This window comes from Cryptomeria japonica, chromosome 3 (genome assembly GCF_030272615.1).
Source record: "Cryptomeria japonica chromosome 3, Sugi_1.0, whole genome shotgun sequence".
NCBI lineage: Eukaryota > Viridiplantae > Streptophyta > Pinopsida > Cupressales > Cupressaceae > Cryptomeria > Cryptomeria japonica.
In genome coordinates, this window is record NC_081407.1 from 702055523 (window position 1) to 702083340 (window position 27818).

Genomic DNA, 27818 nt, shown 5'->3' on the forward strand with positions numbered 1-27818 from the left:
CTCCACACTCGCCCGCCATACGACATGTTTATGGTTTTTTTGTATGACCTTCTCCACACTTGCCTGTACAATGTACTCACGTACGACCTTCTCTTCTTCACCTACGGTATACTTATGGGTTTTCTATACGGCCGCCTCCACACTTGCTCGTACGACCACACAACTTTTTGAGCGTAGCACTTACTCACTCATATGGATTGGCCTATGGGTACCAACCGTACAAGGTACGGTATTAATGCTCTGCAATTTGGCTCCATTGACCGTACGGATCTCCAACACTCCGCTTCTCTAGTTTGTACGGTGTAGCTGAAGCTCTTAGCTTCGTGTGGTAACCTCATCACGTCGACGCAACCTGGACTCTCAGGAGCCAACTTGCTCTTGTCTTCTCTGAACCGTACGGCGTACGGTATGGACTTAGTCAATCATTCTGCAACTTTACTCTCCGCGTACAGTGACAATTCTTCAGAAACTTTACTCTTGGCATACAGTAACAATCCTTCGGCAACTTCACTCTTGGTTCTTGTGGACAGTACGCTCCATGTACTCTCAACTCTTATGGGTTGTATGGTCAACTTACTCTCGGCTGATTTGAACCATACGGTTGAATTACTTTCGGCTGAAGTGAACTGTTTAGCATATAGTATTAACTTCTTCGGGGCATCTCCACTAGGCTCTACAACATCCAATTTCTAATCCTCGCCCTGTGAATCTTCTTCGTACACCTTAGATACTTCCCCATTCCCATTTGGCGACCTCTGTTCATACGGTACAGGCTCACTTGGCAACTATTCGTACAACCCAGACACACCAACGCCGGATATGCATAGATGAATATCGTATGACGGACTTTGCACTTCCTCAATTTAGCCAATTTGTAGCATGTTACAGTCGGGGTGGAAGACTTTATAATCCATCCATCTGCCAGTGAAATAATCCATTCAGAGAACTCGTCTCATCCTTAGAGCAATCTTCTAGTTTGAGCACCTCTTCATCGTTGGGTTTCATGCCTTTCCTTCCTCCATCCATACCTAACTCTCCACCCTCAGACTCAGAGTCCGAGGGTGCTAGTTCTTCATTCACCACGTGGTTCCTCAAGTCAATGACGTGCTTCCTCCCATCACTCTCGATCGAGAGTGTGTTTCGCTTCCAGTTATGATTCGCCTTGGCAATAACAAGCCATCCTCTCCCGAGGAGTGCATCGTACGCCTTCTTCTGTAACCGGATGACTACAAAGTCCAAGAATTATTTGTGTCCTCAAACTCAAACTCCCTTCATTTCATTTCAAGTCTCCTCCAACATGGCGCCCACTTCCCCTCTTCCTAAGCAAGTTCGAACTTTGCCTTTGGTGGCGTTTTTTTTTGCAATATAAATATTATAAAACAAGAGATGTTTTATCCTTCCAAATTGCCACCAAATAATACTCCATTTGACCTAGGAAAATAACACATGGATATCAAATAATTATTTTTCCCTAAGTCATCCTCAATACATTTAATCAGTAAATACAAATATTTAAATATTAAACCTTAGACAAGAAAATAATATTTAATTAAATCACTTATGACTCCCATACTGATCATCAACAAAACCAGGATGAAGCAGAGTAAAGAAGACCATAGAACTGATGCAGGATCAAGACCCTGTCCCATGCCAAAAATAGAAATGCTCCATACTGCGACTTACTAAAAATAGTAAGTCATGAATTACTACTCCGAAAAGCATGATCTTCACACCCAGTGACAGAGCATGGAAAGCTCAGTAAGACAACATCATCCAAGAAGCCAACCCCTAACTTACTAAACATAGTAAGTTCTTGCTTCACCAACGTTTGAACCCTAATTCTTCATTCCACATAGCCTACGGGTCTCTGGAATAGGCCAATGGACCACTGAAAGCACATCATTGAGAAGGGGATAGGGTCCTGATTACACAATGGTTCAACCATTCAGGATTTGATGGTTCAAGATTTGGTGCATTGCTGATTTGGTGCATGTTTTCTAGATTGAGTGGTGTTGACTGATGTTATTAATACTGTTCTTGAATATGTTTTGCTTCAGATTTGGTTGAGTTGATTTGTTGAGATTGGGGTTGTTGACATCAATGCCAAAGGGGGAGATTGTTAGCGATCTTGTCATTGATGTCAAATAGTTGTAGATTTCATATTGAATCTATTGCCCTTTTACACACAGTTTGCATTAATTTCATATACACAGGTTTAAGATTAAAATCTTGTTTACCCGTTCATATTATACATGTCATTGGATCTTTGTCTTGTCTATTTTGCTGATGCAAACATTTGAGCAAACTGGTTCAGATACATTCTGCACGTTTTGAACAGACTGGCAGCAAGTTGTAACAACTTCTTGACCTTTTGAATGATCTGTAATAAGGTTGGTCCTGAAAAGAATAATGTTATGAAGAACAAAAAATAAATATACAAGAAATTTTCATCTACATTTGAATACATACAACAATAATATTCAGATATTACCATGAGACTAAAATAAATATGTTCATGATAGTCTGGAGGGAATACTGGATATGGATGGACAAACTTGTAAGATTCCTTGAGACCCATCATGTTTCAGAGCCACAACATTATGAACCTTCATCGAGTATCTAAATCAATCATTATTTCTGCAAATGAACAAACACAAGTTATGATGCTGTTATAATTCGTAAGAGGTTAACCGGAATAGTTGGTTGGGACCAGTTTGAATTTTGTTTGTAACTGATTACTTTCAGTTTGTAACTGCATAACCATTGTGTAACTATCTCCCAAACTGATTGCCAATAGGAGACTTTGAAGAGATTATGCAAAGTAAATGAAAAGAACATTCATTTATGTATATACGATAAGACAGTTGGATGGCTGTTAGAACTTCCTAACTGATGTGGAAGTTAATTAGTTCAAAGTGTCTTATCAATAGAAAAAAAGAATAATATATATATGTGGGGTGTTTGTGTTTGATTAGAGATGATGTGTAATATTCCCACTAATTTTATCGTTTTTTGATCACAATAAATACTACAGTGCACCCGTTAAAGTTAGGAAATATAATTTCAATACTGCTGAAAGTAACCCTTCCACTTTCTGATCACCAAGAGCCCAATGTGGGAAGGTGAGAGCATACAGTGATATGAGGTTCGTTAGCTCACTAATCTGCTGGAAATTACAATGCAAGTGCAATATTGGGCGGCAAGCCAGCCCCTTCCACTTTTCAGCAGGCTGAAGACCAAGAACTTGGCGGTAAACCAGCCAAGGTAACAAGAGCATAACCAAAACCAAATCACTCTACTGCTTATGCAGCGGGAGGACTTTTACATAAAAACTATCACTCAACTACATATTTCAGTAGGAGGACTCAGTGGGAGGACAAAGCTGAATTACAAAACATGAAGGCAGCTAAGCCATCCCCTTCCACTTGTTCAGTGGGAAATACCATATAATTTAACTAGAATGATTGATTAGTACTACTGAAACAATCTTACAAAGATAGAGATGCGAGAGAAGATTGAGTTAAGTACACATCTCAAGTATTCAATATCAAATTCATACAACAAAACTCTACTTGCTGTTCTGAAATCAGAGTCAATAAAACGTAGAACCAGCCACACCCAAATCCACTAAAATGCTCGTAACTTTCTCAAAACTGAATGAAATCATGCCAAACCAAATGCAAATGAATAGTATAACATAGGCGATCAGTTCAATACCTTGAAACAACAACTTGAGAGCAACAAAAGTGATGCACGCAACCCAATGAAAATCTAGAAATGGCGATTTAGCTGAATATTTCGATTTGCAACCATAAATTGGAGAGTTCCCCAAATGCCACGCCAATGTAGGAAAACTATTGTCTCTCTGATACGCTCACCCAACACACAAATAGCTACGAACAAATTACACTTCCAGCCAACTCACACCAGCAACACCAAAAAAACACAACAGCACACAACTCTTCAAAAACACACCCAATGCAATCCCAAGTATCACCAAATAGTTCACAAATTCGAACCACAGCTAGGAATGATGTTCCACACTCGAAACTGGAAAGAAAGATCTAGGAGGTTTTCACGCTCGAAGAAGTCTGGAGTCATTCCGACAGCATAACGATATATTTTCTCTGGATGATGAAATGAGGAGCCAATCACTTGTATATATAGCTTTTCAAGCCTTGAATTCAAATGAAATTGCCTCCAAATTCACCTCTTTCAATTTGCATTTCATTTCATGTGGTGGACCCAAGTATGGTGCCCACTTCTTAAGTCAAAAATCGCACCTAGGAGTGAGGACCACGATTTTGGTATAAAATGACTTTGATGTATAAAATAAAGTCTCTTTTCAATTATCAAATAATTCGCCCAGGCATGACTTAGGAAGAATATCATATTATGCACAATTCCTCATAACATCAATCAATAATAAAATAATTAAATAATAAACCTTAGGATAAGGAAATAATATTTAATTAAATCGCTTATAACTCCAATACTGATTATCAACAAAATCTAGATGAGGCTGAGCAATGAGGATCACTAAATTGTGCTGGATCAGGACCAAATCCAGGATTGCCAAAAATAAAATGCCCAAATTGCCACTGACAAAAAATAGTAAGTCATGAAATAATGCTCCAAAAATAGTGATTTTCGCAACCAGAGAAAGAGCTTGGCGAGCTTAGTAACACTGCACCATCCAGACAGCCAAACCCTAACTTACCAAAAATAGTAAGTTCACATTCCACCCCTGACAAACTTGGTCAGAACTCCAAAGAACATGGAAACCCTAATTCTCCTTCCCACATAGCCTACGAGTCTTCGGAATAGGCCAATGGACCACTAAATGCATCATCACAAGGAAGGGGACATTACAATCCGCCTTTCCCAAAATTGCTTGTCCACAAGCTATCGCAAGCCAGGATGCTGTAAAACCTCCGCATTCTCCCATGTAGCATCCTCCACCAGTAAGTCTTTACACTTAACCAAATACTCTCTAATGGTCCTCCTCCTCAACAATCGTTCTCTGACATCAAGGATGGCCTCAGGAACTAACATCAATTCTCCCTCTTCATCCAAAGGAGGCAAATCGGAAGAGACTATCACATTGTGCCCAAGCGCCTTTTTGAGGCGTGACACGTGGAATACATTATGTACTCGGCTACTCGCTGGTAGCTCCAACTCATAAGCCACAACTCCCACTCTCTTGATGACCCTGAATGGTCCATAAAAACGTGGCTTGAGTTTTTCCGCTCCACTCTTCTTGAGAGTAGACTGTCTGAAGGGCTGGAGTCTCAGGTAGACCATATCATCAACCTCAAATGAGCGCTCAGTACGCTACTGATCAGAATACAACTTCTGTCGATTCTGTGCAATCTGGAGGTTGTCCTTCAATGCCTTCAGAATATCCTGACACTGCTGAACCATATCCCTAGCTTGAGGTGCTCTGCTATCTCCAAACACCAAATCAGCAAAACTAGGGGCCTCCTAACCGTATAGTGCCATGAAAGGTGACATCCTGATGGACACATGATAAGTGGAATTATAGCAGTATTCACCAAGATGTAGCCATCTTACCCATGCCTTCTGCTGCTCTGAAACGTAGTTCCTCAAGTAACCTTCCAACCACTTATTTACTATCTCCGTTTGTCCATCTGTCTGGGGATGGTAACTCGTGCTTGGGGTGAGCACAATACCACACAATCTGAAAATCTCTTGCCAGAAGGAGCTTGGGAACTTGTTGTCCCTATCACTAACAATATTTTTAGGCAGCCCATGTAGCCTAAACACCTCACGGAAGAACAAATCAACAGCCTGAGCTGCTGTAAATGAGCTGGTGATGGCGAAAAAATGAGCAAGTTTTGTTAATCTATCCACCACCACATAGATACAATCCTTCCCACTAGCCTTCGGCAACCCAGTGATGAAATCCATAGAGACACTTTCCCATTTTTGACTGGGAATCGACAATGGTTGCAATAAACCAGCGGGTATTGTGTGTTCATCCTTGTTCTTCTAACAAGTATGGCATTCCCTAAAGTACTTCAAGACATCTCTCTTCAACCCTTTCCAAGAGAATCTCTCTTGGATCTGCTTGTAAGTCTTAAAAACACCTTGGTGACCAGCAAGAGGAATGTCATGAAAAGTCTGCATTTGCAATACCTTCTCCTTCAACTTAGATTCCGGTAGAAGAAGGATCCTTCCCTTATACAAAATCAATATATTTAAATGTAAAGTGGAACTGTACAATGGTTGCTCCATCTCTAATGTGCACCCCTATTGATATTGCCCTCTTTAGACTGAAGTGGTGTAACTAGCCATCCTTGATAAATGGAATTACCAAGCATATTAGCCAATGTGAATTTGTGTATAGGAAGAAAACTTCAAGAAGTCTTCCACATTTTGCTTGAGTGGAACTTGAACACTGTCTTGTTATTTTTCACTTCTCCTTTTTATGCTGTTAATGACCCGTCAAATCTTGTCTTTGTTTTAGGCTGATCAGCTGCAACCTTTATCAGGCTATGAAAGTTATTAGTTGAAGAACAAAGACACTAACATGACAACATTGCAAACTGACCTGGGAGACGACAAACTGAATTTGGTCTGCATACAAAGACAATAAACTTGATGACAAACATTACAAAATAAGCCTGAACATACACTTTTGTAGGATGCAACAAGCTGTGTATCAAAAAATATGTTTTATTTTAAGATTGTTTGTGTTGCATCCTCAAAGAAACCCTATTAATTCTAGGTTTATTTTAGTTTTCTGTGCAAGGAAATATTTCCTTTTTCTTCACCCTTAAAAAGGTAGCTTTTCCTTCTAATTTGAAAAGAAGTTTTGCCTTACGCACTGTTCAATTCTGTACTATCATGAAAGGGACAAATTAAAACACTAATACGAGTGAATATTTTTTGTCATATTCATTTTTATCTGAATTTTGTTCTTTGTTGCACCATTTTACTTGTTCATGCCATATGTATATCTACATGATGTATATACAATGCTATAATACACAAACATGTAATTAATATTATAAATGAGACTCTTGATAAACTTTTCAATGTGGTACCTTGCAAATATTGATTTATAGTATCAGCTACATATGTTTTGCCTTATTTTGATTTGATTTGTTTAGCATTAAAAAAAATACATGTCTATAAGAACATTGACTGTCGATATTCACCAAGTATACATCTACACCAAAATTCCAAGTTGACGTTTGTGTAGAACACTCTCGTCGATGCAAATTATGTCTTTATATATTAAGTTGCCTAGGCTTTACTTGTTTTGGGATTACTTACTCTTGTTGGGCTATATATATTGGTGTTTTGAGCTCCTTTCTGATACTCATACTGACTCTTTTAATACTTTTGCAATCCATTGACTTAGCTCATTGATGGACAATAATATAATTTCTTTGTTTCTTTCAAATATGATAAATTTTATTTCCTATTTCAGGTTGGCAAATTTCTTGTTAAAACAATGCTCAACATGAACAGGAGGTTAAGACCTCAGGGAACAACTGAATATCTGGCAGATATCCATCTCCATACAACAAAAGATTGTGAAGTATCAAAAGGTTTTTGTAACATGTTTCATGTAATTTCATTGCAACATTTTGTACTACATAATGAGGTTGGAATAGTAATGATCTTGATTGCTTTTGCCTTAGATAGTTTGAGTGCAAATTCATGATTTGAATGAAGAATCACTTCAGAAATGATGTCAATTTAAAGAATGGAAATTCCATAGACAATGGTAGAAATGTGTTGAGTGAATATGTGGGTTAGATCTGCTTTTGATTTTGAGTTGTTGACTTTTTGTTGATGTTCAACTTTGATGAGAAATAACTTAAGCAGGTATTAACTTCTTGTGATATACATGAAGCATACAAGACTTTCTGGTTTTGAAATCTGTAAAAAACAATGAATCAGGGCATAAATAGTTCTTGAAATCTGCAATTAAAGTGACTAGAAATTAACTTGTTTTAAAGAAATTATAAGAAATCATTAAATATGCTTTTCTTTTTATTAGGCTTGAAATAATTAAATATGGATTTTGCTTTGTTTTTTAATTTTTATTACATATAATTTTTGTTTTCTTTTTGTACCAAAAATAATTATAAACCCTGATAAGGTGGTGATGTTTACATTGACAGATAGATATTTTTCCATCCTAGATCTTTATTGCGAAAGACATTGTTATGTTTGTAGGGTTATGGAAATGAAAAATATTTGGATACAATCAAAATAGAAAGACATAACTACCATTGTATAGATCTAATAAAGAAATGTTGCTTATATTTTAGTTTCTTTGAATAGATCTAGCTTTCAAAAAGTGTACTATAAAATACTTTCGCATGAGAAATGGAAATAAAGTGATCACAAACACTTTATTCTCTATGAAAATGGCTATTTTCTTATGTTCTGGCTTACTTGGTTTTTCAACATTAAAATCATTTTTTTCTAGGCTACATAGGGATTGTTGTGACATTTTCACACATCACCCCATTACAAATGGGGACCCCTACTTTTTCCCTTTCTAGGTTAGTTGTCTAGCTTGGCAATTGGTGTCTTTAACCTTTTACTTGAGGAGGTGCAGTACCTTAGGTTGTCAAGAAGTGATCGAGTCTTGTCTCTCCCTTTAAGTGGAATCAAGGTTAATTTATTTTTCAATGCATTAGTGATGAATGATTCATAATGATCATTTCATTTGATCATCACCAGGCGGCTTTCAAGTTCTGGGATGGGAAGGTTGAATCTAAGTGTGGAGAACTGTCAGACAAAGTGGAATGCTCGAGGATGTTGTTTTTTTATGATCAGAATTTAGTTAGACAGAGATAAAGCAATAATGAACAATAAGACACAGTCAATACCCAACAACAATTATATCTCTTATATAATAAATGAAGGAGCAGCAAATCTACTTTAAATTTAGCAACACACTTGGCTAATATGAAACAATAAGAGTAGCACCTCTCCTAGGTGCGATTATACAATGAATGATATATTTTCTTAATCACAATCTGCCTGATGAAAGAGATGTCGATCTGCTGCTCAATGTCAATCTCCCTGTGGTAGTCGTAGTATGCATTTGTCTTGATGAATTGATTATCTTCATAGAGAGAGCAACGCCCTCTATAAATACTCGATGATATGGACTCTACCAAACAATGCATCTCTCCAAGATACGTCAGCCTCTTGCGAAAATGACATATCACTTACAAAAGGTGGTGATCATTAATGAAGTGCCTCTTCACGAAAATCGGCTCCAAATAAATATATATATATCCACGGCTTATTTATTTGCTAATTAATTAGATCGATAGAAGGATGAGGCTCGAAGCTATATCATCAACACTCCCTCTTAGCTAGGGAGGAATCCTTCTAGATATTCAATGCCACGGAGTCTCTCAACATGACACCCACAATGGCTACACCCATTTGTGGAAAAGAGCTCATCACGGAGTCATTCTACTTAATATCATCATGGAGTCACTCAACATGACATCCACCGTGACTACACTCATGTATGGAAAGAAACATGTGCACAAGTGCCCATCACGGAGTCACTCAACGTGATGTCATCATGGAGTCTCTCAACTTGATGTCCACCATGGCTACTCCCATGTGTGGAAAAACACAAGTACAAAGAATTCATCACGGAGTCTCTCAGCGTGATGATGTCATAGAGTCTCTCAACATGACATCCACCGTGGCTACTCCTTGAGGGTGGAAAGAACCACATCTTCGTCTCAGAGATGGACAAGGGCTTTCACCTCAATTTTCTCCATCTCAGAGAAAAATGCATTATAGCAAATCATAAAAGATCAGTGATGCCGAGTCTCCCTTTGAGCAAGAGCTTCATTCTCCACAACTCCAAGCTTGTCTCGAAAATGCACAAACTTCACTCTGGAGAGAGGCTTGGTGAGAATGTCAGTCGTCTGATCATCAGTGCAAATATATCTCAACTGAATAGCTTTCCTCAATACCATATCTCTGATGTAATTGTATTTGATCTCAACATGTTTTGTTCTGTTATGGAACACTGGATTGACAGATAGCTTCACACAGCTTTGATTGTCACAATGAATAGTAGTAGGCTCCAAATATTGTCCAAATAAACCTACAAGGAGCTTCTGAAGCCACAGTGCTTCTTGAGCTGCTACACATGCTGCAATATATTTGGCTTCTGCAGTGCTTAGAGCCACTGAAGACTGCTTCTTGCTACACCAAGAAATCATGGCAGACCTCAAACTAAAGCAACATCCAGAGTTGCTCTTCTTGTCAGTTACACTCCCGACCCAATTAGAATCAGAGTAGCCTTGTAACTTCAGATCTACCCCAAAAATACATCTCAAGCCATGTCCTATTGTGCCACGTAAGTATCTCAAGATATGCTTTGCTGCAACTAAATGAATTTGCCTTGGTTCACTCATGAACTGACTGAGGGCACTCACTGCATAGCAAATGTCTGGTCTAGTATTGACTAGATACATCAGTGATCCAATCAACTGCCTGTACATGGTGGGATCTACCTGATCTGAACTAGCTGCAGACTCAATTTCTTCAAATTTGTTTCCATCAATGTAGACATAGATTTGCAATCCAACATCCCAAATCTCTTCAAGATATCTATAGTGTATTTCCCTTGACTTAGAATAATCTCATTGGGTCTTTGCCACACTTCTAGTCCTAGGAAGTAATGCATAAGACCTAAATCCTTCATCTCAAACTCAGAAGCTAACTCCTTGCATCTGACAATGAGATGATCTTCTCCAGTAAGAAATAAGTCATCAACATAATGAACCGATATTAAAGTCTCACCATCAATTACCTTGAAGCAGAGATTTTGTGATGTCCCCACCTTGTCAACACATGACTGAATTGACACCATTCAAATATTGTGAAGTCTCTAAGAAGAGGTGAAATTACAAAGGAGACAACACTTATATACGGACGTAAACATCTCATAGCCGATATTCATGATTCCAAGCACAAGGAATTCCTATATGCATCGATCATTATCATACTTGATGATATAGAAATAATATATCCTCGCCACAATAGAAGACGAAGTAGCAGTTTAACCACTCAGCAATTAGTCAAAGAATTTAACAAATAATTATTAAATTGGAAAGGTTCGATTAGCATCATAAATCACTCTGTATTGATATGAGGGTGATATGGCTTAACAATAGTTATGGATGACAACGATTAAGAGATAACAAACAATTATCAAGAGATACGATTTACGCAACAATCGATTTGCATATATATAATGGAACAATACGATTAAGACATTAATGCAACGATCAATATTCAAGATTGTTTAATAAAATAATTATGATATGGAGCAGTGGTGAGTGAAAAGACTTGTCTCTTTGAGAAAGGATCCGTCCCAAAGACCATGTTTGTCCAACGATAAGGGGATATATAGAGAAGATGATCATGGAATAAAGGGGGAGGAAAAAAAGAAGAGAAGGGGTTTAAGAATCAAACATGCAAGACTAGAGCACGTATATAGAAACAAATCAAAGACAGAGATTAAGAGAATAGAAGAATCGAGAGTTCTTCTTCCATCGTCTAGTGTGATCAGATCTCTCTTTAAGGGTAAATACGGAAGACACATCATCAAGGCATAGTGAACAGAGTCAATTAGAGAAGACACCAAATCTGCAGGATATTTATCGCCTTATCAGAAACAACGTAGACATTACATTGTGGCAGGTGTATACTTATACATCAGAAACAAACAATGTATCACCACAGAAGGGATACTAATAATTACATCTGCAAGTCATGAGGGGACATTTTCATCTCAAAGCGAGTATACATATATTTCAAAGAATCATCCTCTTCGTTTGTATACATATTATGTGTATCGGATATATATTTTCAGTTCGAGAATCTTAATACATATCATGGAACTATTTTACTCAATTGTATACTTATATATCAGAAGATATTTGTTCTCAGACTTCTCTTAAATAGTTTATATCAGAATTCATAACCAGTCCCCTCTGAGATCCTTTTTAATTACCATTAATTAGTCAAGAAAGAGGGTCTCTACAGGGGACATTACAGATTTGAATCTGCATTATTCTTGGAGAATCCCAAGCTCATCAAGTATCGATCAATCCTCTCATGCCAAGTACGACGTGCCTGTTTAAAGCCATACAATGCCTTTTTTAATCTGCATACATGAGATTCCTTTCCATGAATCACAAACCCATCTGGTTGTTCAATGTACACTTCTTCTTCAATCACACCATTAAGGAATGTTGTCTTTACGTCCATTTGGTGTAGCTTCCATCCTTTAGCTAATGCAATAGCAATAATGTCTTGATGGATGTATAGCGAGCAACAGGAGCAAAGGTCTCTTTATAGTTTATAATCTATTCCCTCATTTTGAAACAATCCTCTAGCCACAAATCTTGCTTTGTACTTTCCAATGCTCCCATCAGCTGCATGCTTGATCCTAAAAAGCCACTTGGAAGATACAACTGATTTCCCTTCTAGTATAGCAACAACATCCCAAACATCATTCTTGAGAATGGACTGATACTCCTTTGTCATAGCATCTTTCCACACTTGCTAGGTTGATGCCTCCTCAACACTGGAAGGCTTAGACTCAATGATGTGACTCATTAATGCCACATACCCTGGAAACTTTTAGGGTCTTTTGCTTTCTCTGAATGTGCCTCTAGGAGCTGCATACTTCTCTACATCTTGCATAGTCTGTCTAGCCCATAGAGGTCTCTTTCAACCTATAGCAATATCTCTTGGACCATCAGTAGGTTTCAAAGGCTCAATTGGATTAATAGCCTCTTCTGGTTCAGTAGACTCCCTTTGAACCTCAAGAGTATGATCAACGTCCATGTCCTGAGGAGTCTCCTATTCTTCATTATCTATCTCCATGTAAGAACCTTTAGATCTTTTGAATGCAACATCTTCTTCAAAAGAGACATCCCTACTGATCTCTATTTGTTTCCGTCCTGGAATGTAAATCCTGTAGGCTTTTGAAAATTCATTGTAACCCACAAATATCCCTTTCTTACCTGATGGTTCTAACTTAGATCTCTTATCTTTAGGCACATGAATATAAACAAGACAACCAAAGATTCTCAACTATGGATCTATTCTTCCTTTCTGCAACTCCGTTTTGCAGAGGATTGTAAGGAACACAAAACTCCCTCTTAATCCTTGCCTCAATGCAGAAGTTACGAAAGCCTCCAGAGGTATATTCTCCTCCGTTATCAGATCTCAGAATCTTGATCCTTTTCCCAGACAAATTTTCTACTTGAACCTTAAATTCTTTGAATTTCTCAAGTACTTCTTCAAATTCCTTAGACTTCAAAAAATAAATCCAAGTCTTTCTAGAGTAGTCATCAATGAAAATTACATAATACCAAAAACCACTCAAGGATGCCACAGACATTGGTCCACACAAATCAGAATGAACAAGATCTAGAATAAATTTTGATCTACTTTCACTACAATGAAAAGGACCCTTAGTATTCTCACCCATTGCACATCCTCTACAAGTACCATCATGCTCCTAACTGTAATGTCCCCTTTTCTAGGTGACATGAGATGACCAGGGGTTCACCTATCATTCGGGTTCCCGTAGGTCAATGACATGGTTAGGGGACTCATTCTGAGGGTCATGGAGCTTTGCAGGGCTCTGTGAGCCATTTTGGACCTTCAGACGACAGTTCCTATTTTTTAGGGAGAACTGGCAGTTGACTGAATGACCACCTGGGGGACTGTTGTGACGTTTTCACACATCGCCCCATTGCAAATGGGGACCCTTGCTTTTTTTTGCTTTTTAGGGTTTGTTCTTTAGGTTTTTTAGGGTTTTGTTAGTTAGCCTTTGCATTTTTGAGTGCTGTCGGGGAGATCAATAGGGTAGCAAGTCCGGCTTGAGTGAGGTCCTGATCCTGAAATTCGGCTAAGTCTGGAATGTCCTGATCCTGAAATTTGACTAAGTCTGGAAACTGAAAAACCTCAAAAAACTAGATTTTGCAATATAACTCCTGGAGGTCTGAAACCACTCTTATACTTAAATGTTATATTCCATTAAAATTGTCCTGATAGAGAGTTCGAAAAGTCAAATTTCGCTCCTATCCTTCACTGAGGATCCAGAGCGAACTTCGCTCCTGTCCCTCCCAGGAGGACCAAGGCGAATCGCTCCTGTCCCTCGCCAAGGGTCCACAGCGAAAATGCTTAGTTGAGCCATTCCTGACCTTGTTTGGACGAATTGAGACATCAAAGGCATGGTGAAGGACGAAATGAGCATGATAGAGCATCCAGACTTGATCAAAAACAATGAAATGATGAAGTTTTTGCCTAGAGGGTCAAATTCGCTCCTGTCCCTCACTGAAGGACCAAAGCGAAATTCTTCATAAGGTACGATCTGGGCAAAGATCAAGCAAGTTTTATGTTTGAAGGTAAGAAAGGAGATGAATTGAGCCCATTGAAGACAAATTGAAGATTATCAAACGTCAACAAGGGACCCAAATGCCCAAGTTCGCTCCTGTCCCTCAGGCAGGGACCAGAGCGATTTTTGTCTTAGACAAATTTCTTGCCAAGTTACAATGAATTCCAAGGCATGGATGAATGAAAGGGGACATTACGAGACCGTTGAAGATAAATTTGGAAGCTGGCGAAGTGTGATGGAGACTACAAGTACAAATTCGCTCCTGTCCCTCTCCAAGGGACCAGGGCGATATCTTAGTTATGTTGCCTTTTACTCCAAATTCAAGACACTTCAAGGCGAAGTACAAGGTGGCAAAGATGTTTTAAGGTGTCTCAATCAAGCACAAAGTTACGAAGATCACCAAAGTGAAAGATTTGCATCAAGACACCTAATTCGCTCCTGTCCCTTAGGAAGGGACCAGAGCGATATTTCCATAAAGGCATAGATTTCAAAAGTTTCAAGCGTCCAAGGTGTTCAAAGGGACTTCATTCTACGCAATGAAAGTGATGGCAAATTGGTCGAAACAAGGACAAACTCAAAACCTTGAAGTTCGCTCCTGTCCCTCAGGAAGGGACCAGAGCGATATCTATTATATTTGCCAATTCATGTAAAATTCATGCCAAGTCAAGGTTTTGCAAGGTGGTAAAAGGTCTAAGGCGTCCTTCGAAGGTGATATACCAAAGACTTCAAATGTCAAACGATCACCAATTTGTATAAAGAGCCTATATCGCTCCTGTCTTTTGGACAAGGACCAAAGCGATTTTCATCAAAACACTCATGTATTGTCAAAACCAAGACAAGGCAAGGATAGGCAAGGTCAAGGACGTCCTTTGGAAGGCAATGAACGAAGAACGAAGATCAAAAGTTTGCAAATTTGAGCCAGGACACTAGGATCGCTCCTGTCCCTCAGGAAGGGACCAGGGCGATATTTGCCAAAGCACTGATTTTCCTTCGGAGATCATGACAAAACAAACTTGCAAAGGGTTCAAAGCGTTGTTTGAAAGGTAATAAAGGAGAAGTTGATATCAAGGACGGAGAATTTCAAGTAAAAATTGATGGATCGCTCCTGTCCCTCTCCAAGGGACCAGGGCGATAATAGTCATGAGATGCATTCATTCGCACAAACAAGTCAATTAAGCTCAAAGATCCTAGCAAAAATGTCTAATTCAACGTGGAAATAAATACTTTGGACGTCGAAATTGCAAGAATCAAGACCTAGTTGATGGATCGCTCCTGTCCCTCTCCAAGGGACCAGGGCGATGAGGTACGTATCTTTCCATCTTCAAAATATTTTGGTGCTCAAACACATTTTTGAATTTATTTAAATGCTAGAAAATTCGATAAGATTGAAAATTTAATTAAAAATAGCATTTAAATATTGCATTTAAATATTAATTAATTTTTACCTTGTAAAAAAAATCGAAGTTTATTAATTAAAAACGATGGCAAATTAATTAATTATTATAGAGCGCTTGGTATTTTATTGTTTTATGAAGGTCGGCCTTTCTTATTTATTAAAAAATCGTTTATAATTGCTTTATTTTTACAAAAGTCGGCCTAAATAATGATGAGAGGTAAGCACTTATAAAGGAGGGTGGTGAAGATCATTATTTTCACATTGTTATTTTATCATCTCAAGTGCGAATTAAGGAAGACAAAGAGGCGCTAATATCATCAAAGGAGTGCGAACTTAGTTTCCACTTGAGCGAACTTGCCAAGGACATTGAAGATCACGTCAAGGACATATCAAAGGTGGCGAAGTTCCTAATTTGAACAAGAGATCACGTTGAAGCCATCTAATATCAATTTTGCCTAGGCGAATTTTCTTCATTTTGCATTCTAGAGTTAGCTCTCAAGTAAGGTATGGCAAGATCTCTTGTTTTAATTTCGAATTTTGATCATCATTGCCTTAATTTTGAATTTTGAAAATTTGTTTTCCCTTAGCTCAGTCGTTTTTAGGAAATGATTAATAAAGGACTTATCATTAAGTTTCCTAAAATTTGCTCTCTAATTTATATTATGTATTGCAAAATCATGTTACTAATTTTGAAATGTTGTGTAAGCATCAAATGGAGATCTCATCAAGGAAAATCAAGTCGGATCAAGGACGATCAAGCCAGGACAGGGGCGACCTCTTTCAATCCAGCGTTTCAAGGCGAGGTACATCATCATCCTGCACATCAAGGACACATGGAGTTAGAACAAGGGCTCGTTGAAGAAGTAAATAGTTCCAGATGAATTAATTAAAGCAAGCTTCTCAACAACATCAAGTTGAATATTTACCAAAGTTACAAGTGTCAGATGAGGTGGCGTCCTAGTCATCATTTCTCCAATCAGTGAGGTCCACCTCAGCATGTCCAGATTCAATGTACCTAACTCATGGAAGGTGGCACAAACTCCGATGTACCTACCCCGGCTATCCATTGGTCGATTTTTCTAGAGAGGACATGTGTCCAAGCAATACAATTTTATCATTGGTCAAGCATTAAATGTTATGTAATGGTTGTAACAAACCCTAATTAGGGTTTTCATTGTAAAATCTTGGCCATTGATCTTGAATTGATCTAAGCCATCAAATTGTATTGTGGGCACTATATATACCCCGGCATTTCATTTTGTAAAGAGAGTTGGAGGAATTAGAGAGAGTTGTAAATAATAGAAAGCAGTTAGTAGATAGAGAGTAGTTAGAAATTGATAGAATAGTAATTAGAGTAGAATAGGAGGACAAGGCAAGAAATTGTTGCCATTGATTGTAAACAAACTCCATTTTCATTGAAGTAATGGTGAAGTGCATCGTTTCTTGCAATTTGCATGGTTTCTTGTTGAGTCTTCAATCTTAGATGGTAGATGATTAGATGAATGGAGGAAATGTGATTGATTGATGATGGAATTCGTATATCCATACTACTAGCAGTTTGTTGATTGCAGACTTGCCTTGTGTAGTCAACCGGAATCGTTCAGCTTAAGCTCAATTTCAATTTGTCGCTTCTTCATTGATATGCATCAACTTGGATGGTATCTATGCCTGCGGTGATGATTTGAACATCATAAAGCTTCCCTTAGAAGATCGCACTAGCCTTGTGTAGATGTTCCATTGATGTCAAAACAAGACCTAGTTAGAATTTCATCAAAAATCAAATCATTGCTCCTACATTCTTAGTATTAGGATTAGATCCTCTCTTCGCCTCCATCCTTTTCCCATTTTTTTTAATCTAAGTTAGTAAGAGCTTGTGTTCTAGCAAAGCAGATCGGAAGTTCAATCACCAAATGTAAGTCCCCTTGTGATTCCAGCAAATCACATCATACCACTGGAGTTTATCCACACGTAGAGACCCTACCAAAAGAACATTGGAGTCATCCTAACTGATCCTTCATGCGAATCTTCAGCAGTTAGAGACTTTATTCAAGAGAGGATAAGATGCCTTTGGGTATTTTATTCTGTGTATGATGGTGTACAAAATACACGTCAATAGGGACCAAGGAGTAGAGCAGGATCCTTTTGAGGAGTTACAGGTGTTTGGAGAGAGGTTCCTACTTTTTAGGGCGATTCCCTACTTTTTAGGAGGTTGTGGCAGTTTCCATATTTGAGGTTCCACGGGACCATACCATGCTTTCAATTTCAGGAAGATTGGGTGTGTTTCCTAGTTTCTAGGAGTATCCCTAGATTTTAGGGATGGGACTGCCAGTTGGCCCATCTTGTCCGGCATCAGTCACAGACAGGTGATGAAGTCAGATTCATGTTTGGTTGGTTATTTTGGGCTATTATTAGATCTATGGAAATATTTTAATATATTTAAATATTTCCTAAGTTAGCTATTAAATAAATTAAAATAAGGCTATGTATATAGCCATTTCGGAGTAATAAGGGGTTTTTGGCTTCATCTGGTTTGATATGCCTATGTGTTATAGCTCGTTGGAAAGGTCTTGAACTTTGCTACATGATTCTCACCTCCCGAAGTCTTTTTGGATGCTTGAAGCTATTTATTCGCAATAAAGTGATATTTTTCTATAGTTTGACGCCATAATTGGGAAAGTGTCACTTTAATTATAAAGCACAAGCTTTATTATTCTTTAGGGTTCAACTTGCAAAGTGAAAGGAGTTATAAGGAGATGAAAACCTAATTGATAGCATCTTTGATTATTTTGAAACTTGCGAATTTGGGAATTGCTCTGGAAGAGTGATTTTGGTCTGGGACGTAAACCCTAGGTCTGAACTTGCTAGGACGTAGCCCTCAGTAGGAGTTGACAGTGGATTTATCCAGGATTGCACAAAGATTGTCAGAGGTAGAAGACACATCTTCTTGGCCTGAAGATTTAGCGTGCATATTGGGGGTTTCAACAGGGCGGCTGGTCTATTTCAACTGGCACGTGATTTGCAGCAGCTTCCACGCCTCCTTTGCAACCATGCCTTGTTTGTATGTTGGCTTGAAGGGTTGTATTCAACTTATTTGGTCTTCCTTGTTCGTTGCCAGTAATATTCCTCCATCTGACATCAATCCAGATTGAGAACAACTCCAAATAAATGTATGGATTCTTGCTGAATACAAAACTAGGTTATTTGCCTGGTATGATTTCCAGTATTTTCAGATTGCTTAAGTGTTCTTACATATGAACATTGTTTACTATTTTATTTCACAGTTGTTGCTATTTATCAATTACTTTACTTATAACATCAAAACCCAAAAAGAAACAATTCCTTTCTGCAACTTCTGTCTATTCTATAAGATCACTGGAAAATTACAAAAATATAGTATGTTTAATTAAGAAGTTACAGCAGCAACAGCAAAAGGATCCATTTGGGACCTTTCACTGACAGAGTTTCAGAAGGCCAGTAACCATCTTCTCCATGGATGGAAGAGCTTTGAAGTGAAGGTGAGCAAGTCTCCTATGACATAGCTCACTCGAACTGGAAGAATCATGCAACAATGCTTGAACTGGGCTAGTAGAAAGTCTATATAGACTCACTTGGTGAACACCAATCACCTTAGTTGTTTTGATGCTAGATTTCTTTGGCCAAGCAATAAATTTCCCTTCTGAGAATGCGACTTGATATCCTTTGTCCTCCAAAGCTGAAGTTGATACAAGGTTCCTTTTGATGCTTGGTATGAACAAGACATCACTCAAATGAAGAGGGATGCTGGAATCTAGATGAAGAGAGGTGGCTCTAACACCTTTCACTGAATAGCAAGCATCATCTCTGATTATCACTTTCAAGTTGGTTTCTCTTTCTACCAAGTCAGAAAGATGCCCTCGATATCCTATAATGTGGCGTGAAGCACCACTATCAATCAACCAAGTGTTACTATCGGTTGGGACATTGCTTGAAAGAACAAAAATGAATAGAAATCCTTCTAAGTTGTCTCTAGATTCCCTTTGAGGTGACACTTCATCTACGTCAGCCGTAGAAGCATGTTGTTTTAGTTTTGTTGGACAATCTCGAGCATAGTGACCATACTCGTCACATCTAAAGCATTGAATGTGAGAGAGATCCTTCTTTTTCTTTGGTTCAGGAGCAAAATCTGATTTTCTGTCTCTATTCCTCTTGAAATTTCTTTTTCTTCTGGAAGTTTGAGCAACAAGTACATGAGTGTCTTCATTGTGAGAGCTTCGTCCAATACCTCTTGCAGCCAATCTGGATTTCTCTTGAATACAATCAGCTCTAAGGCGATCAAACTTTGGTAGCTTAGATATTCCACTGATTCCTTGGATAAAAGGTTCCCAAGATTGAGGAAGACCGTTAAGTGCCAACATGACTAAGTCTCTGTCTTCTACTATATCTCTAATGGCATATAGTTGATCTTTCAATTCAGTAATCTTCATGAAGAAGGAGATGACTGAATCTCCTTTAGTCATCTTGATGTGGTGAAGTTGTTTCCTTAAAGCAAGGGCTCTACTAGTGTTATTGATCTCATACAATCCCTCCAAGGTCTTGAACATGTCTCTAGCCATCTTCATCTTGGAGATAATAGGCACAAGGTGATCCTTCATGGAGTCAATCAAAATCTTCTTGGCCTTTGTGCCATTCTTCCTCCATTGGGTTTTCTCAGTCTCATCATCAGGCTGGGGCACCTCACTTTCCACGAATTCGAGAATATCATTCTCTTCTAGTGTAATAAGAACTCTAAACTTCCAAGAGGTGAAGTTAGAGGGACCATCAAGTCTATCTTTAATCTTGAGTCCGTTCACCATTTTGATGCTAAGATATATGCTCCAAGATTTCGCAGCTTAAACAAATCTGATCACAATCTTGCTTAAACCCGCTCTGATACCATATTGTTGTTTTTTATGATCAAAATTCAGTTAGACAGAGATAAAGCAATAATGAACAATAAGACAGTCAATACCCAGCAATAATTATATCTCTTATCTAATAAACGAAGGAGCAGCAAATCTGCTTTACAATTTAGCCACACACTTGGCTAATATGAAACAATAAGAATAGCACCTCTCCTAGGTGCGATTATACAATGAATGATATATTTTCTTAATCACAATCTGCCTGATGAAAGAGATGTTGATCGTGGTAGTACGCACTTGTCTTGATGAATTGATTATCTTCATAGAGAGAGTAGCGCCCTCTACAAATACTAGACGATATGGACTCTACCAAACAATGCATCTCTCCAAGATACATCAGCCTCTTGCAAAAATGACATCGCTTACAAAAGGTGGTGATCATTAATGAAGCGCCTCTTCACAAAAATCAGCTCCAAATAAATATATATCTATATCCAGGGCTTATTTATTTGCTAATTAATTAGATCAATAGAAGGATGAGGCGCAAAGCTATATCATCACCAGAGGAGAGGGTAGTCAGGGTTTTAGAAATGATAAAGAAGCTTTGTAGAGTTGAAGTTACTTCTATGAGATGAATGGAGAACCCTTGAAGTGGATGAAGTAAGTGATAGCAATCAGCAAAGTAGAACTAGTGAGCACTTCCACTCACCCTTCAAATCCAGGACTTGCTTCATCTCCACTTCTAGTTCATGCCTAAATCCCGACCAGCTTCTTGGAGTGACTTCCAGTGACCCTCTATAAGTCCGACCACCTTGGGAGCATTTCCAGTTGGTTGTCAAAAGCTTGATCAGGACGAGCATGTCTTCTTCTGCCTAGCGCTCAATCATGATTATTTTTGCTAGCCTTTATTATTTCCAGAGGCTAGAGCAAAATTTTAAAAAAAATTGTTTTTTTGTAGAGCAAAACTAAAAATTAACAAGGGAATAAAGTTATTAATTAAATATGAAATAAGGCCTATGGAATAAATTAGAACTTATTCATGTTTAATTAATAAGGTGGGCCCAGTTTAATAATAATGATGGGGCGACTTATTCATGTGGGCAACTCAATTATTTGAAAGGCTTAATATAAGCCTACGTCGAAATATTAAAATTAAGAAATAAGTATTTGAGGCTTGGGCATTCACAATTATTTGAGGCTTGGGCATTCACAATTATTCTTTTTTGCTATTGAAACTTTTCACTAAGCATCAAGTGTGTGTTTTCCCCAGCCCTAGGACGAAACCCTAGTGGTCTTGTGGTGGTCTGGACGCAAACCTAGGTTATCCCTATGGTGGCTTCATCTCATAATCCAGAGCACTTAATTCTGCAGATTTAAGGCCTAAGACAATCATCGCTACAGCAGGTTGGAGAAGTTTTTTTTTTGGGTGATCGCTAAGTGTAGAAACGACTCCATACAGCTAGCACCGCCCTCTGTTAGTAGCAATTTCCAGTAAGGGCACAATATCCATGCATCTTGGGATCTTATCCATCTCACAACATATAACATAGGCGGCTGCTATCAATTTATTGATGGTCGACCATATTGACATGGCATCCCATTAAGGTGGCATTCCTATCATGGTCTGCCAAGGTTAGACTTAGAGCTATATTGTTTTGGCATTCAGACATTAGAAATTGCATTCCATCTGAGGGTGTCATTCTATACAACTCGGCTCCTTATTGTGCCCATATTATCTAGTTGGGCAATATTCAATACTTTTACCAAAGTTCAATATTGGAGATTGAAATTGGTTGCATCTTGGGAAGCGTTTCATCTTGTATGGGCACAGTCCTTCCATAATCGCTATTGAGAATTTGGTAAAAAATAGGGCATCGACTTATGGGCGGCTGTAGCTTACTCCTTGTATGGGTGTTTTGCGTTCACAACAATTCTTGCTGAACTCAACACAATTAGTTTGAAGGGTTTGCTAACATGTGTATGGAACAATTCTTGGGTATGTATATTGCATGACAAGCCTTGTGATTTTTCTTATTTGATGCAGCAGAATATACATAACGTAATGAACACATATTTTCCTTACATAAACACTAATACTCAGAAGTTTAATATCTTTCCTTGGAAATTCTGTCCTTAATCTTTCTTTGCAAGTTTATATCATTGCATGCACAATGTTAATCATTCTATGAAACAAAACTTCATGTCAAAACCAAACCCATTGCAAAACTTTACAAGAATTAGTACCAAGGATATTTTAGTCCAGCATCTTTTTGTCATATCTGGAGTAAAGTTTCTTTGCATCCTAAGTTTCCAACTCTCATAGGCAATGGGATGCCTTTTTTGCATTTTGCTTCAATACAGCTCCAATGCCTTCGCTACAAGCATCACATTCCAACACAAATGGTTGTGTATTTTTTGGTAATGCCAAGACTAGACAAGAGCTCATCACCTCCTTGAGTTTATCAAAAACTTGTTGAGCCTCATCTATCCATCTAAATGCTCCTCTCTTTGTCAAATTTGCTAAGGGTGCCCCAAGTTGTGAGAATCCTTTAATAAACTGTTTGTTGTAATTGCATAGACCAAAGAAACCTTGTAACTCAATGAGATTCTTCAGTGGTGGCCAATTGAGGATTGCCTATATTTTCTGTTGGTGAACTTGAACCCCTTTTGCACTGATCATGTGACCTAGATAAAGTATTTTTGTCATCCTGAGCTCACATTTAGGTGCCTTAGCATATAATGAGTGAACCTCCATAATCCCTAATACCTCATCCAAATGCTTCGATTGGTATTCTAATATTTTGCTATACATGAGAATATCATCATAAAATACTAGAAAAAACTTCCACGATTGTTTATTAAAAATATGATCCATACATGACTGAAAAGTTGCGGGTGCATTAGTTAGACTTGGACCGAAAGCCATAACTAAGAACTCATAATGCTTGTAGTGACATCAGAGGCTTCAACTATTGTAATAAAGATGTTTTTCTCTCTACACAAGGAAGGTAGTTGTTGCAGGGAGTTGGTACAGCCAAGAAGAATACTTTGTGCAGCAGATTGCTGAGATATTTATGACTGTTGTAGTTTTCAAGTATGAAGATTGTAGGGCATAATACTTGGTGAAAGAAACCCCTTGAAGAGACCAGTTTGCAGACATTGCAACAAATAGCAGAATATCTCAGCCCCAAATTCCCATCTTCAATGGTAAGAATTATGATTTTTGTTCCATAAAGATGAAAACATTATTTTGTTCTCAAGATATATGAGGTTTGGTAGAGAATGGTTTTGCAGAACTATGGGATGAGGCTTCGTATCTTACACTACCACAAGCAGAAAAAGATCTGCTCAAAGACGATAGGAAGAAGGATGCTAAGGCCTTGTTTTCCATTCAACAAGCAATGGAGGATTCGGTATTTCCAAGAGTTGTTGCAGGAAACAGGTCAAGCTTGGGAGACACTAATAACCACTTATCAAGGTACTAACAAAGTAAAGGTAGCCAAGTTACAAACTCTAAAAAGAAGTTTTAAAAATCTTTATATGAATGGTTCTGATTCTATTGATCATTTCTTTACTGAAGTAATGAATATTGTCAATCAAATGAGGACACATGGGGAAAACATTTTTGATCAAACAGTGGTTGAAAAAGTTCTTAGAAGTCTACTTAGTAGATTTGATGCAATTGTAGTTGTTATTGAAGAATCAAAAGATTTAACTTAATTGTCTGTGGATGAACTATTGGGGTCTTTGTTATCCCATGAATCTAGAATAAACAGAAATAAGAATTCTTCTTTAGAGAATGCTTTCAGATCTCGGGTTTCATTTAGCAGAGGAAGAGGAAGAGGCAAAGGTGGACAAATAAGTATAGATCAAGGAGAAAGGACCAATCAGTCCTATCAGTTTCAATAATAGAAGACGGGGTAGAAAGCAATCTCAAGAACAATCATCAAGGTTTGATAAATCCAATGTTCAATACTATTATTGCAAGAAATATGGTCATTTTGCAAATGAATGTAGGAGGAAACAAGTAGAAATGGATAAACATGGTGCAAATTATTTAGATGTATCTAATAATAATCCAAGTTGTTTATTCATAACTTGTAATGTTGCTCAAGAAAGCTCTCAAGATATATGGTTTCTAGATTGTGGTCATAGATGTCCTTGATCTTCGTGAGATGTGCCTAAAGAGATGTCATCTCATCCATCATGATAGAAAATAGCATATTCTTCAAAAAGAAAGCTCGGCTCTTATCGAACATTTCATGAAGATCCTTTAAGAGATCCCAGATCTCTTTAGCTATTTTTTTAGACAACACTTGAGGGAGTTGATCATTGTGACAGATAATTTGATGAGCATGACAACCTACTGGTTTTGCTCATCAAATTTGTCTTGGTCTTTACCCAATGCTTCAGGACGAATTGTCTTGCCTAGAACTTGATCAAGACAACGATACTAAAAAATGGTCATCATGCGTTGTTTCCAAGGGTTGTAGTTATGGTCGTTGAACTTCTGGCTGTGCTCCAACATTATGTTGTTCAAAGACGCCATCACGGAAATAGAGGTCAACACTGGTCAACCTGTGAAGGCACAAAAATCAAGGCAAAAGCTAATGATCAGTCGAAACAAATTCCAAGGCCGGTTGCTGGAAAATGTGCCCTAGGTCGCTGAAATGTCACAAAACCAAAGGCAGAAGTTTGCAAGTCAAATAGAGAAAAAAATCGACAACCTGACAAATAAACCCTTCACAGGCAGTAGAAAGCAAAAAAACGTGATTTGAAAAAATTCAAAAAATGCACACAGAAAATAAGAAAAATCGTGCCGCCATTGCTAAAATTGTTGTCGTGAAAGATCTTGCAGAAGAAAGAAAACCCTGCATATAAAAAAATGCACCGCCGCAAAAGAAAACACAGATGCACTGCCGAAAATCTGTGTGAGATACAGTTGCAGCGCACATAGAAACTCAAATGTCCATGCGAAACATAGAAGTCATGGGTTTTTGCATGCACAGGCCGCACGAACGTGTGAACAGGTCGGTTTATTCATTATAAAACACCGTATATATAGGCAATTTACAATGATGATGTTTGCAAGAAACAATCACAAATTGAAGCTTAACAAAAGCTTTGTTAAGCTTCAAACTGAAGCAAAAAAGTAACTAATCTATGTGATAAAAGAAGCCTAAAAAAACAATAAACTAAATGAACTAAATCACCATTAATAGAACAACTAAAAATAGTTGATTAAATATTATTAAATATTCTAATAAGATATTGCTCAGAATTCTTATGTTCAAAAGAAGTTCACACCTAGACAAAAACCTCTTGTGCATGTTTTTGATTTATGAGAAGAGAATTTACAAAATTCAACTATGATTGAAAAAAAATTATGAGAAGAAAATTAACAAAGTTCAACTACAATTAGTTGGTATTAAAAAATCTATTTTCTGAAACGAAAATATTTTGAAGAAAGAAAGCTCACTGGGCACATTTTATGAAACCCTTGTTTATTTGGAAGATTGAACAAGGTTCATTTTTCAGCCAAAGGAAGAAAACTGTTTTGGCCATCTATCTCATGGATGAAAACCCACCTAGCTAATCGATTGATTTCACTTAGAGATCACTGCTATCACAAAAGTTTGCACCTTTGCTGAGCTATCAACTCAGCAACCTTGTGAAACATGGAAACAACCCTGAAGTGTGGGTCCTTGCGCAAGGGGATTGAATCTCCGGAGAAGGCCATCTTCCTTCTCAATCCAAGTGCAGGTGTTGAACCAACTCAACACTCCAAAACTTACTTCTAAACCTATCCTAACAACTTGCAGAGGAAGAGAGAAATCCTTAAAATGAAAGGAGGTGATGCACCAAGATAAGAGATGTTTCTCTCTCCACCCGAAATGGCACAAAGAATCAACTTAAATACCCAGGAGATGCACAAACTTCAGTTGCATGAATGACCTCAACGCATGTATGGAGGTTAGAACTTGTTGAATGTCAAGAGGGGAGAAGGTTTCCCACAAGTCACACCCAGAAACAGGTTAACACAGCATATATGTGAAAGAAAGCCACAAACATACAATTGTAATGAAGGTAAGAACACATACGCAACATTCATAAGTTGAAGTAAGGCAAGAATGATGATTTCAATTCATTATAAGGCCAATGGCCAAACTTACAATTGTAGAAATGCAAGATAAATACAAGTCTTTAAAAGAAGTGAAAGAGCATAGAATAGCTCAAGCCAGCAGGGAGAGAACCCTTTACAATGAGGCATAATAGCCTTATATAGAAAACTGGTCGCATAGGAGAGACAATTGGTCAAAGAAGAGAAGCCTTGACCCTTGTGTGTGCAGGGAAATGTCAGTCAGGGAATGCAAGTAACTTGGCCATACCCTGACAATGCAATCCCAAGAAGAAAGGACTCCTAGAAAGTGGATTGCTTGACATTCGAAAGTCAAAGCATGCAGGCATGACGTAAGTAACCACAAATAAGCATGGCCCTGTACTTCTCTTGATGGAAATCCTGCAAAAATCATTAAATGCACCCCTGTAGCTCCACGAAAGAAGGTGTACAAGTCGCAAGAGTAGTTGGAGCATTAAGAGCTTTGAGTGTTGATCACGCCATCTGGAAGGAGTTTTGAAGACTTAGGAAACACAGGCAACCGAAGTTAGGAAGACTTTAGAAACATAGGTTACCAAAGTTGGGAAGACTTAGGCTTGGGATTCCGGGATTACGGAGTTCCAGGGTCAAGGACGTAGGAACTTGGGAACCGGGGGTTCCGGGGTTGAGGAAGAGAAGACTTAGGAACTTGGGAACCTGGGGGTTCTGGCGTTGAGGAAGAGAAAACTTAGGAACTTGGCACCTGGGGGTTTGAGGAAGAGAAGACTTAGGAACTAGGGAACTTGGGGGTTCCGAGGTTGAGGACTTGGGAACTTGGGAGTTCCGGAGTTCCAGGGTTGAGGAAGAGAAGACTAGGGTACTTGGGAAGGTGGGGGTTCCAGAGTTCCGGGATTGAGGACTTAGGAACTTGGGAACCTGGGGGTTCCGGAGATCCGAGCTTGAGGACTTAGGAACTTGGGAGTTTCAGAGTTCCGGGGTTGG

The 27818-nt window shown here is 38.2% G+C and overlaps 1 protein-coding gene across 1 annotated transcript in view; it reads left to right on the forward strand.

The window, feature by feature from the left end:
- The window catches only part of LOC131066990 (peroxisomal acyl-coenzyme A oxidase 1), a 227274-nt gene that overhangs the window by 133543 nt on the left and 65913 nt on the right, over nucleotides 1-27818 (forward strand). Inside the window, exon 10 of the mRNA XM_058001895.2 lies at nucleotides 7460-7580. Within this exon, the coding sequence (XP_057857878.2) occupies nucleotides 7460-7580 (121 nt within the window). The remainder of the gene's footprint in view (nucleotides 1-7459; nucleotides 7581-27818) is intronic.